This window comes from Gossypium arboreum, chromosome 1 (assembly GCF_025698485.1).
Source record: "Gossypium arboreum isolate Shixiya-1 chromosome 1, ASM2569848v2, whole genome shotgun sequence".
In the NCBI taxonomy this organism is placed as follows: Eukaryota; Viridiplantae; Streptophyta; class Magnoliopsida; order Malvales; family Malvaceae; genus Gossypium; species Gossypium arboreum.
This window is the reverse complement of record NC_069070.1, coordinates 6,415,467-6,437,464: the sequence shown is the minus strand read 5'-3', so window position 1 is coordinate 6,437,464 and position 21,998 is coordinate 6,415,467. Positions and strand designations below refer to the sequence as shown.

The window sequence follows — 21,998 nt, the reverse complement described above, 5'->3', positions numbered from 1 at the left end:
TTTATAATATTAGATTTTGCGGCATCCATTTTACGTGAAAAATGCATATAATAGATTAAAATAAACAAAAATTATATAATAATAATTTTTTACTTGAAAATTTTAAAAATCATAATATTTTGGATTCGAATTTTATTATGTGTAATTATTTTTAAAATTTTATATGAAAAGATAATATTACACTCAAGACATTAAAATAAGAGTTTTGAATAAATTCAAATCTGAATTAATGACCCAATTATGAGTGACATCAACTTAATAAAATATTTGAATACACTAATAATAGATTAACGAGCTAAAAAATATTGGGTTAGTTTTATATTTTATAAATTTAATAGAGTTAAATAATATTATAAAGTGTTAATGTGCAAATTAATTTTTAGTTAAAGATAAATTTACCACTTTATAATGAATTTTGTCACTAAAATTTAATTTTGTTTGAATTTTACTATTCAATTTTAGTTTAACAAATTTTAATAAAAAATTAATATTTTAGTTTAATGCTTAAAATTAATATAATATTAAAACTAATAAAAACAATTATTTATAAAAAGTAAACTTAGTTTTTTAATTTTCAAAATTTTTATAAATTAATTTATTTTAACTACTAAAACAAAATATTTCAAAAATATTCTTCTTTGTTAAAATTTATTTTAAATCATCAAAATCGATATTAAGTGGTAAATTTAATTAAAATAAAATTAATGAAATTTCAATAAAATTAACAATATTCTTAAAATATAATGGTAAATATTAATCAAAATAAAGTATAGTTGAAGATTTCAATATTCACCAATAATATGGTGGTAAATTTATATTTTAACCCTATTATAAATAATTATAAATCTAAAAATATTTTAATTATAACACAAGTTATTGTTTATTTGTATTTATTTATAAAAATTAAACAAATAATAAATAATAAATAAAAATAAGTATGAAAAACAAATAAGTGTTGTAATTAAGGTGATAAGTGCCATTAACCGGAAAGTAAATGAGATAGATAACAGAAGGATAAGGATTCAATTAAAATGTTTTAAAGTTTAAGAACTAAATTAGAATTTGACCAATTTTAGAGATATCTAATGCAGTTAACCCAAAACAGTAACACTGAAAAATAAATATTATTTTAAAAAATCAACCTCTTAAGATAATACTTTCTTGAATATAATTTATCTTATGATATTTGGTATAAATAAAAGATCTTTTTTGTGGACAACAAGAAAAGAACAGGCAACCGGCGAAACCGGTGTCCAAAAGAGAGAAAAATGTTTATATAATGATATTCTAACTGAGTTTCACAAAAATGGGGTCTCTGTCTTTGTAGTATGTTTCTCTCGCACGTCCCATCTCCTTCCTTTTTCTCTCTTTCTTTGTTAATGGAAATCAACTAATCGGCGATCATCTCTTCTTCTTTGTGAACTGATCGCTGGGTAATTCTATAATGCCAACCTTCATTTTAAGCTTCCTTTGCTTTTCAATGATTTCGTCTGAATATTGACCGATGATTTTGTTTTTGAAGGTCACAGCGAGAAGTTGATATCATTTTTTATATTTATATAAAATTTCTTAAAAGGGGTTCGGAGTCAAAGCTGAGTCATAATACGAAATGCTAGATCTTAATCTCAATGTCGCGTCGCCTGAGTCGACTCAGGGATTGGACTCGGCGGCACCTTTTACTGATGAGCTCAACAACGAAGGTTCAAGGAACCAAATGGACGAATCCGGGACCTCGAATTCGTCAATCGTCAACGAAGACGACGAGTCGTGCTCGACACGCGCCAGCGGGCAGGCGTTCACTCTGAGTTTCGACATACTCAAGGTCGGAAGGAAGAGCCGGAACCACGAGGCGGCATTAGTGGTTACCAGGGAACTGTTTCCGGTGAAGGGAATCGGAGCGGATTTCGGAAGCTCTGAAGCTCAGAGCTCGGGAAACAGTAGCAACAAGAGCAAATGGATCGATCTTTCATTCGAGAGAAAAGAGGCTGCTGCTGAGCCGCGAGTGATGCAACAACAACAACCTTTACAGACGGTGAAGAAAAGCCGTCGGGGACCTCGCTCTAGAAGCTCACAGTATCGAGGTGTTACTTTCTACAGAAGAACTGGACGATGGGAATCTCATATCTGGTATAAATTTTTCTTCGTTTTAAAAAAATTCCACCAGTTTTTATGGGAAATTCCTTATTGGGGGTGTAACTGAATTTTGACTTGATCGGTTAGGTAATTTTAACTGAAATTTCGTATGTTTTCTTTCGAATTATTTGTTCGATTTTATTTATTTTTGCTATTATTATTGTTTCAGGGATTGCGGGAAACAAGTATATTTGGGTATGGAATGTGATTAATTAGTTCTGTTTTGATGTTGACAACTTTGTTAATAAGGAAATTTATTTTTTTGTTTTCTATTTGTGGTATGTTTTTCTTTGATCATTTTTTTCTCCCTTTGATTTTAATTTTTTAGGTGGATTTGACACTGCTCATGCTGCTGCCAGGTAGTTTACTGGAAAAAAATTTTGTTTTGATTTTTTTTTTGGCTGAAGTTGTATTGAGCTTAGTTCAATTTTAGAATTTTCTAAATTCTGGGTATATTGAATTATAGAGCCTATGATCGAGCGGCTATTAAGTTTCGAGGTGTTGATGCTGATATCAATTTCAGTCTCTGTGATTATGAGGATGATATGAAACAGGTTTGATTCTGGATACTGTTATGGTAAATATTGATTGATACAACTCATTCACAGTATAAATGTTTGAATTGATGGTTAAGCTTTGTTCTTATGTTGATGTGCAGACGAAGGATCTGAGTAAGGAAGAATTCGTGCATGTCCTTCGTCGGCAGAGTACTGGTTTTTCGAGGGGAAGCTCGAAATATCGAGGAGTAACGTTGCACAAATGCGGCAGGTGGGAAGCACGGATGGGGCAGTTCCTAGGCAAAAGGTAAGATACTTGTTTAAGGAAATTTAAATATTTGCAGTCAACATGCTGTCATTTAGGAGTATGGATGTAAAATGATTTGAGTGCCTCTTGGTGTTGAACTGAGAATCGGTTTCTCTGGAACGATTCTCAGTGGGATTGTTGTTTGGTTTTTTCTCCTTGGATGGGAAAAAGAAAAAAAAAAAAAACAATTCTAAGATGCCTATTTCAAAGAGGAAAAATAATTGGGGATGGTGTTTCATGGTGGGGATTACGATGCTTGCGTGCAGGTATATTTATCTTGGGCTATTCGACAGTGAAGTAGAAGCAGCAAGGTCCTAGTGATCATGAATTACTCTACCTGATACTGAATTTATTACCCTGAATTCTCAACCTCAATAGGGTTCCATCCAACACTTGTCTACCTTTTGATTTTTTCTGGAAATCAGGGCTTATGACAAGGCAGCTATCAAAAGTAATGGACGGGAGGCAGTCACCAACTTTGAGCTGAGTACATATGAAGGGGAGATGGTCTTTGATACCAGGAACAAAGGTATTATTTGCTACCAGTCACTTCTTATTCAGTCCGTGATGTTGAAAATAATCTTGAAATCAGGGTTACTTTAAGAAGAAACTTCTGTGATAACAGCTCCTGCGAACTTGTCTTTTTAAACTCTCTCTTTATGCAGGCAATGGTCACAACCTTGATCTGAACCTGGGGATATCTCCACCTGTTAGCGATGGTCCCAAGGAAAAGGAAAATGCGGGGCATCTCCAAATGAATAACGGAAAGAGTTTAAGGGTAACTTTTGAATCGAAATATTTTGAATTTACTTGTATGTTTCATCACATTGATAATCTTGTTCTTCAACGTACCATTGAATATTGATGTCCTGCATGAGCATTAGGATGAGGTGGTGTTAATCTGTTAGCCTTAGCTAATCTTGAAGCACCATATATGGCATGTTTGGATGACAATCAAACATCTTGACTCAGTTTAACTCAATAAAGTTATTGATCATGTTCTCTATGATTTACTTCTGCAGGCAGAGAACCCTGCAGCTGCAACATTTAGTGTTCCATCTTTCCAAGGGTTAGCGGGGACTTCAGATCAGCCTATTTTCTGGAATAGTGCATATCCGAGATTCTTCCCTAGTGAGGTACATCTCATTGCTTAGCTTCTAAATCATTAAACATTGTTCAATCCTTTCATCATTAGGACTTTACACCAAAAAAAAAAAAAGAAAACCGCTCACATCCTCACTGCGATAATTTCCTATTACTTGGTAGATCAACCCATGTTGTTGTTACAGTTGAGTTGATTCTGCCATAACTTTGCTGCTAAAGTGAACTTATTTTTATGGGCAATGAACGGTGTTGAATATTCTTTATTAGGACTTGAAAGTTTGAAGGGTTTTAGTCGTAGATTGGAATATTTATTAATGGAAAATATGCTCATATAATATGTCATTAGCTATACTTTCAGGATCCATATATATACACACACACACATCAAAATCTCAATAATATCAATTTTTTTTTTATGAGCAAGATTTTAACATGCCAGATGTCACCTACTAAAAGAAGCAAAAAAAGGACAAGATGATAACGCAATTTTGATTTGTTTTTTCCAGGAAAGAACTATGGTGAAACCGGTTGAATTCGATCCTCCACAACGTGTCCCTGATTGGCCGTGGCAAATGCACGGTCAGGTCAGTACTACGCTAATGCCACTGTTCTCTCATGCAGCATCATCAGGATTCTCATTCTCAGCTACCCCTCCTCCAACCACCACTGCCATTCTTCCATCCAAACCTCAAAACACAACAGCAGTCCACAGTCTATGTTTTGCTGCCTCAACCACCAACGCCATCAACACCCCTCAACATCGTCAATCGTAAGTTCCAATTGTACCACAACGACGGCGATTACAACAATAATTTAAATATTGATTCAATATACATTAAGACATGGTAGTTTCTGACTTGGTCCGTGAACTAAAAAGAGTATATACTCTCTGTCTAGCATTAAGGCATGTAGGACCACAACTTTCATATATGGTGATTCTTATGTGGTGCATAAAGGCATATCATCAGGAACTTGTTCAGTGCGTTTAAACTTTTTTTTTTTTTTTTCATTTCATGTAGATTAGAAAGCAGATTCCATTAGGTAAAATTTGATTCTTTTGGTACAAAACCTGAAACAGGAAAGTCCTTTTTTTTTTTTTTTTTCTATAAAGTTCTAAAGTTTGGTTTTATTCATAATGAGAAGGAATTTTGGACCCACGCATCCCCACCAAATTGTAATAAAAGTAAGTGTAGGTTAGTATTCCTCGTAAAGATAACCAATTTAATGCTGAAGAATTGTAGTCCAATAAAGTGTGAGATTGTACAAAAATGGCAACTAAAAATGTTGATTGAGGGAACAGCCACAAATCCCCATACCTATCCCCATCCACAGTCAAAAAACTCAAAAAAGTTCATTAATAGCCAATCGTAGCAAAAAGTGTTCCCTTTTGCTTTGCTTCCCAATTGTTTTATAATAGCAATAATCTTTTGGATTGGCCTTGGATTGGGATGTCACATATTTAGGATGTAAAATAACTGAATTTTTCCATTGTTTTGATTTGATATTTTAGTTAATTTCCTTTTTTCCGAAATCTGGTTTGGGGTAGGGTAAGGAGTGTCATATTTGTGTTGGAGCTGAGGAGAGTGAAAATGGGTCTGTATTATCTTGTTACTATCTCGATATAAATTATAAAACTCGGAAGGGGTTATAACTTTTTTAATCGTTCTTATATTATAAAACTTTAGTATTTATATTTTAATTTGACATAATTTAATTATTCTTCTCATAATTAATGTTACGCAATGAAAAATTTTATTAATTGGAAAATATCAATCCCTAAATTTATAACTTTACCCTTTTGATATCAGAAATTTTGGGTTCCCATTTTATGTTTTTACTTTTTATTTTAAAATGCTCCAGATAAGTCGATTAATGAAATGATTAAGGATGTTAATGGTTTTGACTAATAGTAAACATATTAAATAATGTAAAATTAAAATACAAATATTAAATACTCAAATTTAATAGAATACAAGGATGAAAATCATAATTTTGCATTTTTTTATATTGCCTATGATACGACCCAATCCAATGATATAAAATAAAATAAAAACCTTATCAAGTTGGGCATATACTGGTTTAGTTATTTATTCTTTTTATCATCATACTGCGAGTTAACAAGTAGGTAAGCTGGCATTGTCACCTTGAAACCCCAGAGGTATGCCTCAGATTTTGATTGGTTTTAAAAGAACCACGTCAACGCCAATGATAAATTCCATAATATATATAAATTCAATTCATCATTATTGATTCCAGCTTTGAAAAGTAATCTATATCTAAAGTTAGAATTTAAATATTTAAATATTTATGATAGCTTATGAATTGAGCAGTAGATCGAGGATGACGCGGAAGAGAGGATTTGAATAAAAATATAAATTTGAAAAATAAATTTTGAGAAAAAAAAATAAGGTTTATTTGAAAAAATGGTTAAGTATCGGGTAAGATTTTTTGACTTGAGTTTGATCCGGCTTGAATTTTCAATAAAAAATCTTGTTATTTTTGTTGTTATTTTCTCACTCTTTGTTGTTTTTTTTGCTACTATTTTATTATTATGTTGCTACTATTTTGTTGTTAATGCTTGGATTTTGTATAACAATTTTGTTACTATTTTTGAGACATTTGCTTGTTAAGTTGGTACTTGTGTTAGTATTATTTAAGTATTTTAATTTATTTTTAATTTGTTGGGAAACATTTATTTTAATATTTTTAGTGTATTTGTAAATTTTTTATAAAAAATAAATTTTAAAAAATTAATATGGGCCGGGTCCAAGTTTTAGAATTTTACTTGGGCCGATTTTGGGCATAAATTTAAGCCTATTTTTAAGGTCAGGCCAAGCAATTAAGCCTAAATTTTGTTAGGGCCCAACCTAAACTCGGCTCGACCCGATTCATGAAGAACTTTATTTATGAATATATTTAAAATTATAAAATTAAAAAAGCAAAATCTTAGTTCACATTTGAGCTTTAAGTAATATGAACTAATTTTGTTTTTTAGGAAAAAAATAATTAATTTTGAAATTGTTGGAATTGGGCCTGTAAAGAATTATGGAAAAGGAAAAGGAATAAAAATTACTTTCGTTCTCTCTTGTATCCGAGTTCGTTAAATTTATTTAATTTCATAGAATTCATATGAATGAGATTATTTACGTATAAAATTTATATAAACCAATGAGAATCAAACACTCTTTAGATAAATGAGTTTAATCTAAGTTGGAAAAGACTAATTTTAATTTATCTTAAATTCAATATTGGGGTTTGATCAGGGTGAAATCAATATTTTAATAGGTTACGACCTTTTAAATTGAAAATTTTTTATATAGATATTTTATAATTTATAAAATCTTAAATTAATAATGATAAAAAATTAATTTAATATTTTAAAATTATAAAAATATACAATTTAATTCTGGTTTCGTCCCTGAGTTTGACGATGGATTTGGGTGAGTTTTTGTTAGATGTTAAGGGCTAGCTAAATGGTATTTTAGTGTGGAATTTATTTTATTTAGGTCCAATGAAATTAAATGGACATTCATTTCCATATTTGATGTTAATGGATTTTTTGGATTTCAATAATATATTTAAATCTAAGTATTTAATTATTTTTAAAGAGGATATAGATATTAATTTTTTTCTTTTTTTTGGATATTGGATTTTGTTTTTCTTCTGCTGATACCAAATTAGTTATTTGAAACTGTTATTCAAATTCTCTTTATTATTCTGAAAAATGTTTCAATTTCTAATATCCAAATACATTATATGTTTTATTTTTTAAATTTATTACTTTAATTTTTATATTCTTTTATAGAAAATTACACAGCAACTAGACGAACTTGGCCTATGCCCTGTACATCATCGTGGAGTGGCTTGCAACTTTATCTGGCGGTTTTTGGAGTAGAACTAATCCTAATGGCTGACCGAAAGCAGTAGCAGCTACTCAATTTCCTTCCCGATAGACTTGGCTGATTTTCATCGTCCACTCTCGTCACAGCAACCTCTGGATCTCTCTTGCCAGTGCATTATGGACAGCAGCTCCAGGCATGAGTTCAAGCACAATCCGTGCGGCCCCTAATTGCCATGCTTTCAACAGCCCATCGTAAGCGCCCCATATTGGAATATCAAACTATATTGCTATTTGATTTGGATAAAAATACTAATAAATGAATTAAAATTTAAATATTTGTGTTTTTACCTTGCAAAACCTTACTCGAAGAGTAATTTTATTATTGGCTTAACCCCAATCTATACTCTCACACATGAATAATTTCAACCCCAAAATCGAACTCAAATTATTATAAATCATTCGCCCAAATACCTCACTATTAATATAAACTACTCTCCAAAGAAAGCTTAGAAAGAGCATCGAACTACACAACTAATAATATTCAACAAAGCAATTGAAAAAGACACTCTAAAACTGTCTACTAAGAAAGCAACATGCTGCCTGTTTATAGGCTGATACAATAGTCTCTCTAATAATATATTGATAAGCTTAAAACTCTCAATTAAAAGTGAGATTTTATCACTTGAATTATCCCCAATAACTATCTCATAAATTCCTTCATATTCATGTCTCTCGTCAGCTTTAGATACACTTAAAAGATAAAGATAAGGATACGCATATTCAACACTCCAAATCTCTCCACTTCTTTCTCTAAGTTATACAAGTAGATAATGTTGATTATGAACGAAATACTTCTTCATTTGTTGCATAACAAGATCAAAATACAAGACATTTAAAGGTCAAATATGCCAACACAAAATCTGACTACTCCAAACTAGCTTATTCTAATTGTTGTTTAAACATGTAATAGGATAAGGCAATCAAAGTTTCCAACAATCTCTCCCTTTAGCATTTTGACAAAATCCTGCACAAAGTGATTAACACACAATCCAAACAAGTCAAATTCCAAGAGAAATAGAATATGTTAGAACCGTGCTAGAACAATCACTTCACATGTCAATAAGTTTATTCATCACATAATCAACCAAACATGCACCAAAGTCATCAAACATAAATTCAAGACATATAGAGCATGACAAATAAGCTAAATCAAAACAAATACCATAACCATCATATATCAACACCATCAAATCGGCAAATACTCTCATCAAATCAAAGTAAAACTTTTGACCATATGCTTCTATTTGTTGCACCTAGTTTCCTTCTTTGGCAAAACATAGTGTAGTAGCCATCAACATTAGTCATCCTTATTTCGAACATTTACTGCTACTTCTTCTTTTTTTTAGAAAGATGTCAAAGGAGCACTCTCTCATTAAGAGATGTCCATTTATTGAGTCAATTTTTTCAACTAAAGCCTACCTGTTTGTTACATTTCGCTCTAATTCACTTTCTATTATAATTGGATTTGGTACATAAGCGTTTTCTTAATGATTTGACTAATATTCCCCTTAGCATGTACTTCCATTCACCACTGAATCCTATTAGAAACCAAATAAAACAACTTGCCAAAACAATTTCACCCACCATATCGAAAATCATTTCACAAGCACAATTAAACCAATCATAATTATAAATCAAAATAGACGATATCACCAAATTAGCATCATTACTCTCATTTACTCTATTCATCCCCAATCAGATTGCTTTATGTTTAGAAGGGATGAGATTAAATGTTGCATCATTAACAATAGAGGTTGTACCTCATGGAAATCTTTTCTACGAAATCTAAATGAAGTTTGTCCAATATTCAATAAATTATCTAATATGATCTCCATAAGTTGAAACCTTATGCTTCATTTGAACATCAATAACTTGTTGATCTTTATAACTCAAATTTGTTTGATCTTTTCTCACACAAATTTGCTTATGTTGTAGTTTCCTTGTTCCATTTAAGAATGATGTTTTTTTAGCAACATCTTATTCTTAGACCACCTTTTCGAGCCTTGCATTCGCTATTTTAAGATTGATGATTTCTTCTCCCAGTGAGTCATTTATTTGGCACACCATTTTTATCTTCTTTATCATCTTGTAGTAAACATCTTTAATTGAATCATATGGCTCAACATCATGATCTAAATCCTTTTCTGTTTCACAATCTATTGGAACATGAATTGGAGTAGTGGTAGTAAAAGTAGTATAATTGTTCAAATATTCATCTGAATTAGAAAAATCACAAAACTCTTCATCACTCCAACAAGTGACTTTTGCTTCTTCTTAATGGTGTTAACACATTCAAATTGAATGTGACCAAATCCTTTACATTTGTAGTATTGAATTTACTTTTTCTTGGGATGATAATTATCATCTTTCATATGGATCTTCTTGATATAGTTGATGCTCTTTCTGGCATCTGGATTCATTCCTTTTCTAAAACTTTTTCATGGCTTTGTTATAATTCATCAACTGATTTAATTTTATCAAAGGATTCTATGGTTGCAAACCAAAAACAATATCACCTTCACGTATGTTTGAAGCTTTCTCTAATACCAATTGAAAAAGCCTTTGCTTTGCACTTGTTTCAACCAACTATTGTTCTAACATATGTTGAGACAAAATACTTAATAAAAGGTAAAACAAGAAGAAAACTAAGGAGAGAAATAACACACAATATTTTTTAATGCAATTCAGATAAAAAAACCTACTTTGTAGAGACTTGCTCAAAGAATAATTTTACTAAACAATTAACCTGATACAACTATTAGCTTAGGTTCAATCTACAATCTCACAATAAATAATTACACCCCTAGATTCAAACCCAAATGGTTTCAAATGACACTTCCAAATACCTCACTTACAATCAATGTAAACTCTCCAACAATAACTTAAAAGGAGTGTCAAACTCACAACCACTAATATTTAACAAAGTAATTGAAAAAGACACTCATTGTTTACCAAGAACACAACATGCTACCTACTTATAGGTTGATACAATAGTCTCTCTAGTGGTATTTTGATAAGCCTAAAACTCTCAGTTAAAAGCGTGATTTTATCACTTGAATTATCCCCAATAATTATCTCATAAATTCCTTCATATACAAGTCTCTCGTCAGCTTCAGATACACTTGAAAGATAAAGATAAGGATAATAATAAGCATATCCAACACTTCAAATCTCTCTGTTTCTTTTTGTAATACCCCTAACCTGTATCCGTCACTGGAATAGGGTTACGAGGCATTACCGAACTTATACACTAGCATTTGTATAAAACCGAGTAAAAAATTTGCATTCCAAATCAAAACTTTTCATATTTCACCATAAAGTCTCTAATATGGGCCTACGGAGCCAAATACATGCTTTGGAAGTGGTTCGGGACTAAATCAGCAACTTTGAAAATTTTACCTTGAAGACGTGTGGCCTAGGACATGGTCATGTGGCCAGCCCGTGGGAATCCCATAGCCGTGTGGCTAGCCTATGTGGAATTCTGACTTGCAATTTCTTAAGTATCAAAGGGGCACACGCCCATGTGGCTATGCCATGTGGTAAACTGATTTTTCACCATTTTAAAGCCATATTCACATGATTTTGACACACGACTATGCTTGAAACCCGTATTCTTCACACGAACAAGACATACGGTCGTGTCTTTTTCCCATGTACTATCCTGACTTCATATTTAAAGATGCAGAAGGATGCAGGGGTCACACGATCATTTCACACGCTCGTAGGCTGTCCGTGTGTCGCACACGGCCTAGATACACACCTGTGTGTCTTACTCGTGTGGATGAAATAAGGCCATTTCCTAGCCCTATCTCTCACACAAACTTAACCATTTTCCTGCATGAAAACTTACAAGTATATACCATCCATTTCAACCAATTTCCAATATCCAAATTGATGTGTTCCTATTTTCAATTATGCTTCTAAACTTACTCTTATATAAAATTTGGCAATTTATGTTCATGGAACAACTCATGATACAATACCTTACCATATCATCATTTAAACATACATTACTAGCCATTCCAGTAGCTAGATTACAAACCAACATTTTTAAGTATTACTTGTCTACATTAGTCTATACATGCCATTATATCAAAATAAGTCTAACGTTTATACCAAAATCAAGGGATTGATAGTGTGATGATAACTCCGACCCCAAATCCAACCTTCACGGGCTTTGAGCACTATAAAACAGGAAAAATAAACCTAGTAAGCATTATTGCTTAGTAAGTTCATATAACTAAAATACATTTACCATTCATGTTCATCAAGTATTTCGTACATTAAGCAATATGTCCATTAACTTAGTCAATTAGCAATTAAGGCTTATACACAATCATTCAACCAATTGATTAGTTTCCAAAAATACTAAAATGCATAGATGAGCTTATCATGCCATTTCTCTTTATATCACTATGTATATCGTTACCGCTAAATTATTGAATTTTCGATGGACCTTTCTTTTTCCAGTTGTACACTTGAAGTGTATATTCCTTTCCAAGTGGTACACACAAAGTATATCTTTCTTTTTCATATGGTATACACAAAGTATACCTAACATTTCCAAGTGGTACACACAAAGTATATCTTTCTTTTTCATATGGTATACACAAAGTATACCTAACCGTTCCAAGTGTACACACCAAGTGTACTTTTCCTTTTCATAAGGTATGCACAAAGTATACCTAACCTTTCCAAGTGTACACACAAAGTGTACCTTTCCTTTTCATATGGTATACACAAAGTGTACATAGCCTTTTCAAGTTGTACCATTTGGGTACATAAGTCATTTTCAAGTATTACCCTTTCGGGATACATTTCCTTTTCATAATGAGATCAAAAGATTATCCTTTAGGGAAAACCTTTATTGCAACATATGCAAGATCTCATATTCACGGTAATCACTTGTCCAATCGGAAATTAATATTCAAACGGATTCATGCATCATTTCATCATTTATATAAGTCATAAATTAATAATTATTCATTACATGTACTTACAGAATACAAGACATGATGCACATAGTTTAACAATCAATTCAACACATTTATATACTTAATTTAGTTATACGAACTTACCTTGACAATTGATCGTATCTACAAATCCGAAACTTTTTCTTTCCCTCGATCTTTTTCTTTGTTTGACACTTCCGAATCTATATAAATAAATTTAATCATCAATTCTATGTTTTTTTTACATTCAATCAAGCCCATTTCACGTTTTAGGCAAAAGAACCATTTTGGCCCTAAACTTTTAATTAATTCCAATTTCGTCCCTAGGCCCAGAAATTGAAATTCATGCAATTTACTCCTTATTCCAAGCTTATTCAAAATTAAAATATAACTTTACAGCACATGTATTTCATAAATTTCAAAATTTTTCCAAGAATTTCACTATTTTGCAATTTAGTCCCTACACATGCTTTCACTAAAAATCACTTTGTAAAAGTGGTTTATCTATAAATAATCTTTCATTTTCTATCAAAAAAATTCAATTTACAGCATATTCATCGATGGATAATTTTCTAAACTTTGGTTTTCTTTCAATTTAATCACCCAAATAAAGAAATTAAGCTTTCCCCGATCTCAAAAATATAAAAATTACTAAAAACGGGACATAGAACTTACCAATTCAAGCTTGAAAAGTCTCCTTTCTCTCTCCTATGGTTTCCATGTATTTTATGAAGAAGAAAATGATATATAATGAGTTTTAATTCTATTTAATCATTTATCACATATTATTTAATTCAATTTCCAATTTAGTCCTTAACCTTTTTCAACTTTTTCATGGAAAACTCATTAAAAATATCTACATGTTTTCCATCAATGGTATAATTGCCATATAAGGACTTCTCACTTTTAATTCTATAGCTATTTAATCCTTATAACTACTAGAATTCAACTTTGACATTTTATTCAATTTAGTCTTTTTTGCAATTAGACACATAATTGATAAAATTTTTCGATAAAAATTTTCATGCAATATTCCTATCATAACACCTATCATTTTATGAAATTTAAATAATTTCATTTTTCGGACTCGGATTTGTGGTCTCGAAACCACTATTTCGATTTCACTAAAATTTGGCTGTTACACTTTCTCCAAGTTACACAAGTAAATAATGTTGATTATGCACAAAATGCTTCTCCATTTTCCGCTTAACAAGATCAAAACACAAGACATTTAAATTTCAAATATGCCAACACAAAATCTTTGGTTGCTTCATTAGCTTGTTCTAATCGTTGCTCAAACATGAAATGAGACAGGGCGGTAAAAGTTTCCAACATAAAATCAAATTCAAATATCCTACTTGTTGTAATCCTTAATTTTTCCTCACCATGTTTTTGCTTTTTGGGCTCATTAGAAAGGTAAAGGTTAAATTTTGCTCTTAGTCAACATATGCATAAGTTGTGGGTCTATTTCATATGCTTTAATTTAGTCACTTTTAGTTATTGTATTTTTTGAATTTTAAAATTTCAATCCTGATAAAATATTCAAAACAATAGCTATTAAATTCATTAAGTTATACTATTTTTAAAACTTATGCAACAAACATATTTTCACATGTGTAAAATTATGCCATACTGTTATTTTCACATATTGCTCACAAAAGAGCCAATTTGTGGATTTAACAATTGTCATTTGTGTCACAATTAAAATTTTAAAATAAAGAATATGGCCTAAGAATAGTCAAATTAAAGAATATGGACTAAATGTGTAACTTTGTACATAGTATATGACTACTTGCATAATTTAATCAAACAAATTTAACTACTATTATTTGGGTTAGGAATAAAATTTCAAAATTCAAAAAAGTAAATAGACTAAAATTGACCAATTCATAGGATTAATAGTAGAATTTAACCAAAGATAAAAGGAAAATAATATATAGTCTAGTATATACTCTATTTTAGCTTTTTACTGAATTGGTGTTACGAGGTAACCAGACACTAATTCAATTGGGAAATAACTAAAAGATCCTTACTTTTATTACGTAATATATAGAGAAAAAGGGGGAGGGGGGGAGAGAAAGAAACATTCATTCATATGAATAGCATTATACAAAGGAAAAAAAAGCTAAAAGGCCCTTGGTTCAAAAGACCAAATAAGTTCAAATAGTCTCTCTCCCTCCCTCTGTGTATATATAAACATACTACAAGTCATTATTTGATAAATTGGTAAGGAAAAGTTTTTATTCCATAAGCGATGTTGAGATTTTATCACATGTCTTATTTATTTATTTTAAAACTAAATGATATATGAGAAAATCTTAACCCAAATATGGAGTTAAAACTTTTTATCGCTTGTACCAAATAATTATGGCTTAACTCACATATTGGTACTTAAACTATACTTTTTTCCCCATCTTGGTACCTAAACTTTTTTTTTGTCACAAGTGGTACCTAAACTACTTTTTTTTCCCAAATTGGTACCTCCGTTAGTCAAACCATTAAGTTTATTTAAATAAAGAAGCTTAAAACATAAATTGGTATCTAAACTATGCATTTTCCCCATTTTGGTATGTAGACGTTTGTTTGGTTACGATTGGTACCTAAACTACTTTTCTTTCCCATACCTCTGTGAGTTCAATCATTAGTTAAATTGTTTATTACTTAAATAATATAACCAATTAAAAATTTTCATATGACATATCTTTATTTATTCTTTCTTTTTTTAGAATCAGACTAATGGTCGAACTAATTAGGTCATCAATTCTCGATTTGATCAATTCTTCTGGTTCGATCAAATAAATTATTAAAAATTCATAAAAGAATAGAACATTAAAAAAATTAAAGATAGAGAAAACCAAATCAATTTTTTAGCATGGTTCAACAGACCTATATCGATTTGTGGGTCAATTGATTTAACCCCTATTTCGAACCGGTATCCTATCTGGTTCTCGGTTCGACCGACCGTTCCGATATGGTTTTGACAGCACTGGTTCTAATCGATAAAATAAATTTTTTGATCTCGTCAGGTGGAGCAAGCAGTCGATGAAATTCAAATAAAAAAGTTAAATGCCAACATTTCAACCTTAGAATGATGAATTACGAGCATCGTTGATAGTGCCATACATTATTAGAGAGAGAGAGAGAGAGAGAGAGAGAGAGAGAGAGAGAGAGGGAGGGGGGAAATAGGGGAAAAAGAGAGGGAAATAATGTAAAAGAAAAAATAATATGGGTTAAGCTTTTTTTAAAAATAGATTTAATAGCTTGACTAACGGAGGTACCATCTTAGGAAAAAGTAGTTAAGTGCCACTTGTGACAAAAAGAACATACCAAAATAGAAAAAAAGAGTATAGTTTAGATGCCAATTTGTGAGTTAAGCCAATAATTAATTTTATACTATTATTTAAGAGTTTGTTTGATTGGGTTAGTATTTATCATAAACCAAGTCTCATATCAGTTGTCAAATTATCAAAAACTTATTATTTTTGAATTTTTATAAGATCTAGAAAAATAAACATACATATTATGCCATTTGAACCCAAAACATCATAGTTTTTACTATTTCAATTTTACAATTTCAATCGAAACTAGGGGCGTGCATAATTTAATTTTAACCAAATTAACCAATTGAATTGAATTACTTTGATTAATAGGACGGCTACCGAATCTAATTCAGTTGGGGATCGTTTAAGGGTTTTGAAAATTTGAATAATAGTCTATTCGGTTTGAAACAAAGTAATTAAACAAATTAATCGACTAACAAAAATTATTAATAATTAATTATTATAAGCTCAATATATTAAATAGATCTAATATATTATGTAAGCCCAAAATATAAAAGTTAATGAATGGACTTACAACTAATTGGATTTATTCAAATTATTATAATGGGCTTAAAATCATAATAGATTTACATTTAAAAAAAAAAAGCCCTAATTCTTTTTCCTTTCCATGATCAAACTTAAAACAAAGTCTAGGTGGGTGCTGCTTGACACCAAACCATCTTCTATTCTTCTTGACTTCTTTAATTTTTTTTTTTTTTTTCATTTCATCACTGAAGCCTCAAACTTTCTTGTTTTTAATGTAGTGTTTGTTATGACGCTTTTAAATTAGTGTTGCTTTTTTTTATTATTTTTTCTTTCTTTTTGAATTAAAACAAAGAAAAATAACATTACAATAATATTCTTTTATGTTTCAAAATTATTTCAACAACAAACAAAAATCATATAAAACTTTCAATTAATTCGATTAACTGTCCGAATTAACCGAAATTTTTATTTGATTAAAATTTTAATTTAATTAACGGCTAAAATTTTTATTATTTCAATTAATTTAATTAATAACAATTCAATTCAAGTATTAACCAAATCTAAATATCCCAACACCTCTAAATTCTTTCCCTCGTCTGTAACTAAATTGTTGGACGGAGTAAACTCTCCGAACCTGAGGTTTTTCTTTTTCAATTTTTACGTCATTATAAAAACGTGAGGCTTTTATAATATTGAAACGCGTTGGAACTGGTTTTCCAACAAAGGTCAAAATCATAATATATGTTTGAACTAACACCAATATTTAATATTAATATATCATATTTTATATACTTATATATGCTTTCCTTTTTCCCACAAATTCAAGACATTGACATTTTCAAAACTACGAAAATATAGAAAAAAAATTTATTTATAAAGAGATACCAATTAATTTTAGGACGAATAAACTTTTCATGCAAATGAAAAAATCATTGTACAATAATATTTTGCATTATTGTATGATTTTAAATAATAATATTAAAATATATAAATAATTATTTGATATATTATATAACCATTATTTAAATAGCAAAAACAATATATATTATCCATTTAAGTGGGATTTGGGCATTTTTAAAACAAACGTGTTATTCGTGAAAATATTATATTATTAAATATGATAAGATTTCTTAAAAGTAATAATAATTATAAATAAAAAAAAAGCTAATTATTTTAATTTTAATCCATCAAGCTATAAAATAGACCGTTGACAAAACGTTATCTAATCTTGACCGTAGATTAGAGGCGGCTATAATCTCAGCCGTCAATCAAACGCGTCCTTCGTTTTCTCGCGCGTTTTCCTTCCTCTTTCCTCGTAGCTAAGACGAAACGAAGCTCTCTTTTTGACTCGCAAAGGTTTACTGAATTGTCAAACAGTTTTAGGTCAAATTCAGAAAAGGTCCCTGCACTATGTGTTCTTAGTTGATTTAGTCCTTATTGTATGATTTTATATATATTTCCAATTCCCTAGTCCAACTTTTTTATTAATTCCATCAAATAATTTGACATGAATATTTATATATTCCACTTAAAAAATTCTTTTAAAAATATATATTTATCAAATTGTGTAAAAATGTCAAGTTTTATATATATATATATATATATATATGTGATATCACCATATGTTTTTAAAATGTAAGGCATATTAAATTACTAGTTTCTTTCTCATTTGATGTAGGAGTTAATTTTATGTATTAATTAAATAAAATTTATTTTAAATTTAATACTAAAATTAGAAGAATTTATAGACGTGTAAAAAATGTAAAAACATAAAAAATATATGTTAAAAATAAAAAAATTTGAAATACTATCAAAAGATTTTAAATTTTATTTATTTAAAATTTTAAACATGTTAATTAAATAAGCTGTGCACATCAACTTTCGATCTTAGACGGTAATATATATGATTTGACAGGATTTATTGAAAACAACAAATTTCGTAAAATAAAAGACGATCAAATTATAGTAGAAGGACTAAATCATTAAAAAGTACATATTACAATGTCTTATTTTAAAATTTGACCAAAATTTTACTTTACGTTATTTTTTTCCATTATTTTCTCTGTATATAAAGCCTTTGGACTTCTCTGTATTTCCTCAAAGAGAAAGAAGCGAAAAAAGGAGTCAATAAGCAAAACAGTAAAAAGAAAAAGTACCGAAATGGCTGACGTTGCTCCGGGAAACGCCGGCGGTCAATTTGGAGATTTTCCGACGATTCATACACATGGAGGTCAGTTTATTCAGTATAATATTTTTGGAAATTTGTTCGAGGTGACGTCTAAGTATCGGCCTCCGATCATGCCGATCGGTCGTGGAGCCTACGGCATCGTCTGGTAAGCTCTTTACTTTTTTTTTTTTTGGCTCCTTGTTAGTCCTTTTTTGTTTGTTTGTTTGATGTTTGATTTATACATATATTTGGATTTTGAAGCTCGGTGTTGAATTCGGAGACAAATGAGATGGTTGCGGTAAAGAAAATCGCCAACGCTTTTGATAATCACATGGATGCTAAGCGCACGCTTCGTGAGATTAAGCTCCTTCGACATTTGGATCACGAAAACGTAAGCTTTTTTCTTTTTTTTTCTATTGTATTTTTGTTAGCAGAAGATAACAAAGAGTAAAAGAGCACAAATGTTAAAAGGTTTTTGAGCCTAATAAATCATTACTGGACAACGAAATGGAAACCTTAATTCAAAGATTTAAAAACGTTCGGCCAAAAAGTTCAAGAATTCCTTTCCCTCACAGCAATTTCAATTTGAACTACTTATAGTTTTAGTCCCTCCATTATGTTGAAATTTGAGATTTAATCTCTTTAATTTACTTTGACATAATTTGATACTATTATTAGAAGGTCCAAATTGATAACAGCTGCTGTTAAGAGTGTTAAGAGTATAATTGTTGTTTGATTGTAGTGTTAATAGTGCTAACAGATTCATGAAAATCTAACAGTGTTTTCAGTTTGGATTTATTAATAACATTATAAAAATTATAAGTTGAGGGTCAAATTATGTCAACTTGAAGTAAATTGATTAAATCTCAATTTTTTAGCACATAGTTGGACCTTTTAATTTCTATTTTGTTTAATGTTAAATTGATTCTGAAGTAAAGATCTGTGCATGATGAACAGGTTATTGGAATCAAAGATGTGATTCCTCCGCCTTTAAGGAGGGAATTTACTGATGTTTACATTGCGACTGAGCTCATGGATACCGATCTTCACCAAATCATTCGCTCTAATCAGGGTTTATCTGAGGAGCATTGCCAGGTATATTTTTTCATATTGCTTAACTCTTAATTTGCATCTTTTTCCCCAATGTTTTCAATGAACATCGGAGAAAAATGTAAAGAATCTCAACTAAGTTTTATTTGTTTTGGAAGGTATAATGTTTGTGTATATATGTGCGTGCATGTTGACTTTATTTCATTTTGTTGTGGGGTATGCAGTATTTCTTGTATCAAATTCTTCGAGGACTGAAGTACATACATTCTGCCAATGTCATTCATAGAGATTTGAAACCCAGCAACCTCTTGCTGAATGCTAATTGTGATCTTAAGATTTGCGACTTCGGTCTCGCTCGGCCTACTGCTGAGAATGAGTTTATGACTGAATATGTTGTCACGAGGTGGTATCGGGCACCGGAGATATTGCTAAACTCTTCAGACTACACTGCTGCCATAGATGTCTGGTCTGTTGGTTGCATCTTCATGGAGCTCATGAATAGGAAGCCTCTGTTTCCAGGCAAAGATCATGTACATCAAATGCGTTTATTAACTGAGGTAAGTTGAGTAGGAGCTACCAATACCATTCTTAATAACATGGTCTAGATTTACACTAATTGCAACAAGGGGAAAGATTGATCAATGAGGAATGGAATAATCTCCAACACAAGAGACATGTTATAACTAATTCTCTGATTGGGATTTCATGCTGATAGTACCTTTGATTAGCTCAGCATTCTACACTTCTAAAGTTTGGTTTTTATACTTAAAACAAAATACTTGTAGCTGAAGATGCCTCACTAACTTGTATAAAATTGCATTCTTTAATGTGGCATGGGATTTAAATTTGAGGATTAGTGATAGTGTTATGATTTTGTTATTTCTTTCTTTGGATAATGACTTAGCAATGCCTTGATTTATAGCTGCTCGGCACACCAACTGAATCCGATCTTGGATTTCTCCGGAACGAGGATGCAAGGAGATATATCAGGCAGCTCCCAGCACATCCGCGCCAATCACTAGCAGAAGTTTTCCCACATGTTCATCCATTGGCCATTGATCTCATTGACAGAATGTTGACATTTGATCCGACCAGAAGGATTACTGGTAAGTGCTACATTTACAATCAGGCTCTTATTAATGCAGAAATGTAATTTATTAAATACAATTATTTGACCTTTTTTATAGAAGAAAATGTTCTCTGTTTGATAATCATTATGAAACTGAAAGCCATCCTGTATGATGTGATCTTATAGCTGCGACGAATTACACAATTCTTATACTTGGTTTATATACAGTTGAAGAAGCATTGGCACATCCTTACCTCGAAAGATTACACGACATATCTGATGAACCGGTCTGCCCCGAACCATTTTCTTTCGATTTTGAGCAGCAACCATTGGGAGAAGAACAGATGAAGGACATGATTTACCAGGAGGCCTTGGCTCTAAATCCAACTTATGCTTAATAACAAAATATAGTTCTATCTTCTAAATCCGTCATTTCAAGTAATGATTTCTACAATACCTTGTGGTGGCTCATACAGGCCGGTGGATTGCGGATTGAGAGATACTTTTTGCCTCTGCAATAATCTTCGAAGCGGTGTCGCTGAGTCTGCACCCGTGACTGCCATTGATGTTAGGCTTTCACGAGGTCAGTCCACTTGATTAATTTATGTTTTTCTCCTGATGTGCGTTTATATGTTATTTGTTTGATATCTTATGCATGTATAACATGCATTTTTATATGCTGTATTTGGTTAGTGACCTAGGCAAAAAGATCCTGTTGTAACAAACTAGCAATGAAAATTGACATTATTTGTATAATTTTTGTCCATCAAATGCAATTTTTTTGAGTGTTTAACTTACAGTTGATATGCTGTTGAATAACTTTGCCATACAACATCAAGACTCCAAAGGACAATCCTGCCCTTTTCTTTATTTAGTATTGGATTTGATAGAAGTTTTTTCACTACATAGAAGCTTTGAAATTCGTATGGCTAGGTGAGTTGAAACCAAAAGGTGTATGTATGACTGCAATTGAGCCTTATCTTGCTCAAACTCGAGTGCGTGAAATATAAAT

General features: G+C 30.9%; 2 protein-coding genes across 6 annotated transcripts; both read left to right on the top strand.

The window, feature by feature from the left end:
• Positions 1-1,279: 1,279 nt before the first annotated feature.
• Positions 1,280-5,012, top strand: LOC108461300 (ethylene-responsive transcription factor RAP2-7-like). 5 transcript variants are annotated; one of them, XM_017761102.2, is made up of 11 exons: positions 1,281-1,433; positions 1,530-2,127; positions 2,303-2,328; positions 2,462-2,492; positions 2,600-2,687; positions 2,792-2,937; positions 3,204-3,248; positions 3,363-3,466; positions 3,603-3,715; positions 3,960-4,073; positions 4,548-5,012. In XM_017761102.2, exons 2-11 carry the CDS (start codon positions 1,610-1,612, stop codon positions 4,812-4,814), a joined length of 1,452 nt encoding a protein of 483 aa, XP_017616591.1. In that variant the 5' UTR covers positions 1,281-1,433; positions 1,530-1,609; the 3' UTR covers positions 4,815-5,012. The 5 variants fall into 5 exon arrangements, with proteins under 5 accessions (XP_017616592.1, XP_017616591.1, XP_017616590.1 ...); XM_017761101.2 differs by having other exon boundaries at positions 1,523-2,127; XM_053026782.1 differs by lacking the exon at positions 3,204-3,248.
• A 13,767-nt stretch (positions 5,013-18,779) lies between these two features.
• Positions 18,780-21,742, top strand: LOC108461603 (mitogen-activated protein kinase 3). Its single transcript, XM_017761490.2, has 6 exons — positions 18,780-19,033; positions 19,129-19,258; positions 19,825-19,962; positions 20,142-20,474; positions 20,840-21,023; positions 21,215-21,742. Exons 1-6 carry the CDS (start codon positions 18,861-18,863, stop codon positions 21,382-21,384), a joined length of 1,128 nt encoding a protein of 375 aa, XP_017616979.1. The 5' UTR covers positions 18,780-18,860; the 3' UTR covers positions 21,385-21,742.
• The last annotated feature ends 256 nt before the right edge of the window (positions 21,743-21,998 follow it).

Bases quoted from the DNA above. Each gene is read 5' to 3' on its own strand.
- LOC108461300 (XM_017761102.2), top strand. From the start codon at position 1,610: ATGCTAGATCTTAATCTCAATGTCGCGTCGCCTGAGTCGACTCAGGGA. The intron at 2,688-2,791 runs GTTTGATTCTGG...GTTGATGTGCAG, and splicing joins ATGAGGATGATATGAAACAG to ACGAAGGATCTGAGTAAGGA. The intron at 4,074-4,547 runs GTACATCTCATT...TGTTTTTTCCAG, and splicing joins CGAGATTCTTCCCTAGTGAG to GAAAGAACTATGGTGAAACC.
- LOC108461603 (XM_017761490.2), top strand. From the start codon at position 18,861: ATGGCTGACGTTGCTCCGGGAAACGCCGGCGGTCAATTTGGAGATTTT. The intron at 19,259-19,824 runs GTAAGCTTTTTT...CATGATGAACAG, and splicing joins GACATTTGGATCACGAAAAC to GTTATTGGAATCAAAGATGT. The intron at 19,963-20,141 runs GTATATTTTTTC...TGGGGTATGCAG, and splicing joins TATCTGAGGAGCATTGCCAG to TATTTCTTGTATCAAATTCT.